The sequence below is a fragment of the Penaeus monodon genome, chromosome 16, assembly GCF_015228065.2.
Source record: "Penaeus monodon isolate SGIC_2016 chromosome 16, NSTDA_Pmon_1, whole genome shotgun sequence".
Taxonomy (NCBI): domain Eukaryota; kingdom Metazoa; phylum Arthropoda; class Malacostraca; order Decapoda; family Penaeidae; genus Penaeus; species Penaeus monodon.
Window position 1 is genome coordinate 23,672,554 of NC_051401.1, and position 5,000 is coordinate 23,677,553.

At 42.0% G+C, this 5,000-nt stretch overlaps 1 protein-coding gene across 1 annotated transcript; it reads left to right on the forward strand.

The window, feature by feature from the left end:
- Positions 1 to 1,280: 1,280 nt before the first annotated feature.
- Positions 1,281 to 4,176, forward strand: LOC119582638. Its single transcript, XM_037931034.1, has 5 exons — positions 1,281 to 1,433; positions 2,450 to 2,546; positions 2,721 to 2,896; positions 3,177 to 3,307; positions 3,522 to 4,176. The coding sequence occupies exons 1-4, from the start codon at positions 1,362 to 1,364 to the stop codon at positions 3,303 to 3,305; spliced, it is 474 nt and encodes a 157-aa protein (XP_037786962.1). The 5' UTR covers positions 1,281 to 1,361; the 3' UTR covers positions 3,306 to 3,307; positions 3,522 to 4,176.
- Positions 4,177 to 5,000: the final 824 nt, after the last annotated feature.

Genomic DNA, 5,000 nt, shown 5'->3' on the forward strand with positions numbered 1-5,000 from the left:
CCGCCTCTTTCTGCCGGCTCTGTATCGAGTTATAACTAGTTTATTGGACAATTCACCGCGATAACGGCCGGAATCTGTTGACCTTCTGAAGAATGCGTTGTACAGATAGGCATGTCCTCTCTCTCTCTCTTTCTCTCTCTCTCTCTTTCTCTCTCTCTCTCTCTCTCTCTCTCTCTCTCTCTCTCTCTCTCTCTCTCTCTCTCTCTCTCTCTCTCTCTCTCTCAGTCTTCCATTGTTGAGGATAATAGAGGCGTCTCTGTGGCGGGGTATGATATCAAAATTAAATGCGTGGTCCTTCGGCCTTCGTGAGATGTAAACACGGTGTTTCCAAAGGCCGCAATGTTCTCCATATAAAAAAAAAACCTTCCTTGTGTGATGTATTATAGCATAAATCTACACAACTTTTATTCTTTATAAGTTAGTAGCGATGACACTACAGAGAGAAGTAAAAATAGGTTAGCAGAATAAACACGTGTGTGAGAGAGGCGACTGGCGAAGACCCCTGTTACTTGAACTTAAGCTCTCCTCTGTTATGTCACAGTTGAAGATACATGCATGGCCTTGCCCAGCCAGATAAATTTGCTTTCTTCCGCATGACAAGCAATAATTAGATATAAGAAAGGCTTTATTATAGAACTTAGAGGTTTGAAAACATGAGTAACCATACTCTTAACAGCGTAGATCGGCAACTAGCATACCTACTTATGCATGGTAAACGAATCTATTTATGGCTTGATTCATGCAGTTTCTGTAAGTGGTTTATACGAAGGCAAGATATATTTGTTTACAAGTCAGAACGTTGCAGTTATCGAGCTGGGGGAAAAACAACTTCAAATGAATAATTATGTGAAGTACAAGTTTACAATACAGGCCATGCATTACGGTCAGAACCCGGAGGATCCCTTTGTTTGGCACTTGGCAACAGAGGTAGGCGTTACTTTCTACAAAACTGTTGTAGGATGTGGAAGGGAACATGGTGTGACCCGCATATGACGGTGCGTTGATTCCACATGCTAGGGAACTTTTCCAGAATGCTTGGGCCGCACCGTCTACGTGGGTTTGGTGAAATTTTCAAGGTTTGTTTTGCATTAATGATTGTCTTTGAACTGAATATTTCCTAAGAAGTGAATTATATTGAATTCAGTTGACCTTCGGATCATTTTGGGCCCGGTATCTCCAAAACTATTGGTAAGGCTTAATCATGTGAGAAAAGGGGTGGGTTCTTTTGCTAGGAGCGCATGGCAACTCTATGAGACATCGGATATATAATCTCAGGACGCCGGCACTGGTCATTCACATACGCATTAAGTGCTCAGTTAGTGAAAGGTGTAGTGGAACGTGCGAAATCTAAAAAGTTGAAAATGTCTTCTCAAAGATATACAAAAGCCTTACTGTCTGGTGCTACAGCTTTTAGAAATGTTGCTCGTCAACAGGTATGCAAGGAGTGATTTTTTCTTGTATTTTGTTTTCGCCTTGTATACTGTAGAACATATACTACAGGGGAAGAGGGCGAAAGACTGGGTATAATTCACCTTGGGGTACTCCTCGAGCCTGAATCAAAGTCCGTCTCTCTCTCTCTCTCTCTCTCTCTCTCTCTCTCTCTCTCTCTCTCTCTCTCTCTCTCTCTCTCTCTCTCTCTCTCTCTCTCTCTCTCTCTCTCAATCATTATCAGAAGCATAATCATTCTCTCTTCTCTTCTATATCTTTCTTGGATACTTCTCTTTGTTTTCCTCATCTGTCCTCTCTATCGCGGTTTCCTTTCGCTCTTTCTCTCCTTCGCTCATCCACTCTCTCGCGTTCATTGATTTAGTCACGTAGGCACGCGTTCACATGGCATGCACATCCGACCATGCGCGCCTGCGCTCTCTCTCTCTCTCTCTCTCTCTCTCTCTCTCTCTCTCTCTCTCTCTCTCTCTCTCTCTCTCTCTCTCTCTCTTACTTTCTCTCGCCGTCTCACTCACTCACTCATATCAAGCATTCCCCCGTTAGCATACACACGCACCTAATCAGAGAGAGAGAGTTGGGATGAGGCCGAAGTCAAAGAAATCAATGAATACAGACACAGACTAAAGGATCAATAGTTCTGCCAAGGTCGGTGAGTGAATAACCACTTTATCGCACAGATGTTTGGGTTTCAAAAGAAAGACGTGGACGGCGCACGAATAGCTAGCACCTGCCAGATCAGATTATTGAACATGTTCTACGTATATTTGTTTGTATAAATATTAGTATTCATTGTATGTATGAAGCCGATTTTTTCTATTAATAACATGATTTTGGAAGTAACTGCCCTCCCACGTTAATTGAACGATTATATTTACCCTTCTTGTTAGCCTCGGATAATTACGTTAAAATAATTAGACTCGTGTTATCTGACACAAGCAATATATTCGGTTGGTAAACCAACTTGCAATATTACATACATTAACTGAAGCTATTTCCTTTGCAGGTGCGACACAACAGTCAGGTTTGCATGCACAGCCGTAGCCTGAGCTTGGCTGCAGCAGCTAGGAATCAGCTGGCCGTCCTGGAAGCCCCTCTGCCTGGTAAGTCACCTGTACATTTTTTTTTATGAATTTAATAAAGGACTTTGCAATACAGAGATTCTCTTGATTAATTAAATGTTTTTAGCACCAACTGTGAATAAAATCCAAATTAAAAGCCAATGGAGAAACGGCCAGTCAATATATCTAACACATTTCCTCCCCCCTCCTGCGCAGGCACCGGCGTGGTAGCAGCTGTCACCGGAGACAAGTCACTGCGAGTGAAGTTCAGTGACGGCAGTGCCAGAGAGGTCCCGTACACGTGGCTGCGAGACAACTGCCGGTGCCATGCTTGTTCTGGCACTCTCGCCTCGGGCAACTTGCACACCGAAGTTTACCCTGAGATCATCCAGGTAGGAGGATTTAAACGTTTCGTGTTTATCTTTAGAGGGGATGCATTGTGTATTGTAGTACTATTAATTCCCTACAACTCAAATTTTCTGTTTAAAAGGGTAATAAATAAATATAAACATTCCAAATGAAAATAGTCATGATCGTAATAAAGTACATATAATTAATCAAGATGAAAATAATTGCGATAAAGATATCAATTGCAGTCACTCGTGTCCAACTGCCTCCACCGCAATATAACCCTCCCAGCATGTGTCTGACACCGCCCTGCTTATCCCTCAGAGCAACGAGTTCGGCGTGGTGGTGGACTGGAGCGACGGACACATCAGCAAGTATTCCGGCCTGTGGCTCCATGACCACACACTCATGTCTCCTCCACGAACACTCAACCGCATCCTCCACGCAGTGTGATGGTGAGTGTGGCTTTTTCGCACAGTAAAATCCGTCTCCTTTGTCAGAAGTTTGCATAAGTAATCGTAGAAATCATGTAATATTACTGAAAACTTTTAGAAACTAAAATTGAAGATCATGCATACATAATTTTTAAAGTATTAAAAAATACTAACGATGAAACATGCATGTTAAAGATATGAATATCCTTTTAAATGTATTTCGTCACATTTTCAGAGCTCGCCCAACCCGGAGGTTGACGGCTACCTCACCCGAGACCGATAATGGCGCTGCGAAAACAAGAATAATGGAGGATACCAAATGCCCCTTCCGCCTCTCGTAGATCCTGTGAGGGTTTTATATCGGCTTCGGTGGGATAAAGATGAACAATATCCTGCCACGGGGAAGAATCCATCAAGGTCCCAAAGGATAAACGGCCCAGGGAGTCGCAGGCCGTGCATCTGGAGGAGCCACCTTCTCCCTTCTGCCTCCGAACGCAAGAGTCGAGGTGTTGTTTCGCTTCGAGCTGCGTTCGACACCGCCTGCTTCGTACTTTGTCTACACCGTCCTACTTTTTCATTTTTATAGTGAATTTTCATCGATTACATTTGGTGCATTTGTTGTTCGTTATGGTATTGCGGTTTTACTATTTAGCAAATGTGTACTTAGTGTGATCATGATGTGAACTTGCACATTGTCTGTGACTTGCTGAGGGATGTATAGGACACGTCAGTGTAGCTTAAGGAGTCAGTGTAGCTTAAGGAGTAATGGGATAATAGCCATATACAAGTAATGGCGTTACTCGATTTGTAGGAAAATATTGATTTCATTTTTTATATTAAAAGGAATACTTCATAATTTGTATAATGGCATAATAAATTTTTCTAGTATTCCATGGCTTTGCCTTAACCCCTTGTTCATAAGAGTTCAAAGAGTGGAATTTCAACACTGTCACATATTTACAAAACACTAGTAAAGTGTATTTGCGTGTAACTTTATAGGTCAATTAACATGTACATAGTTCTTGGACAAAAAAAATATAACAGCATATGCCGCTAATGACCTTAGCTGTTGACGCGGCAGATAATTTGAATAATTAATCAATAACAGCATGCATTACATACAATGTACGCAATAGATTTACGCAGCTCGAGCAGACTGAAAATTATTTTACTCCTAAATGTTGGCTATAATCCATAATCGAAATGTGTTACAGTCGCAATAACTGAAATGGGAAAAAATTAAACGAGCATTGTCATTCCTGGAGTTGAGAGGCGAGGGGAGATCCTTCAAATGCCTGACATTTACAGGTTTAAATTTGAAATTACCTTATGCGTGTCTATTTGCACACGAGAAACAATTATATTGATTGCATGAGTTGGTACATAATTGTGATACCGATTTCGAGCCAGGGATCTTTTCAGAGAAGGAATCACGCGAGGCCGGCAGTTCAGACGAGCAGGCCAGTGGCATTCAAGGTGAATTTCTTCCAAGAGGATGTGTACGCTTCCTTACTTTTATGGAACAATTGCAAAATCAATTTGCCATTTTATATGCATCGATTTGTATTTTTTTTATAAATCTTCATATATTTCTCTGTGCCGACCCGTGGCACAATACGCACGCATGAAGATCCCTTCCTTTTTCTGCCGACTCCTCCTCGCTTGCGCGCACAAGTATAAACCTCCGATGCGCGCATACGTATTTGTGTGTGTG

What these genes read in the sequence shown, in the direction of transcription:
- LOC119582638 (XM_037931034.1), top strand. Translation starts at nt 1,362, where the DNA reads ATGTCTTCTCAAAGATATACAAAAGCCTTACTGTCTGGTGCTACAGCT. An exon ending in GAAATGTTGCTCGTCAACAG is followed by an intron (nt 1,434 to 2,449) that starts GTATGCAAGGAG and finishes TTTCCTTTGCAG; the next exon opens with GTGCGACACAACAGTCAGGT. An exon ending in TTTACCCTGAGATCATCCAG is followed by an intron (nt 2,897 to 3,176) that starts GTAGGAGGATTT and finishes CTTATCCCTCAG; the next exon opens with AGCAACGAGTTCGGCGTGGT.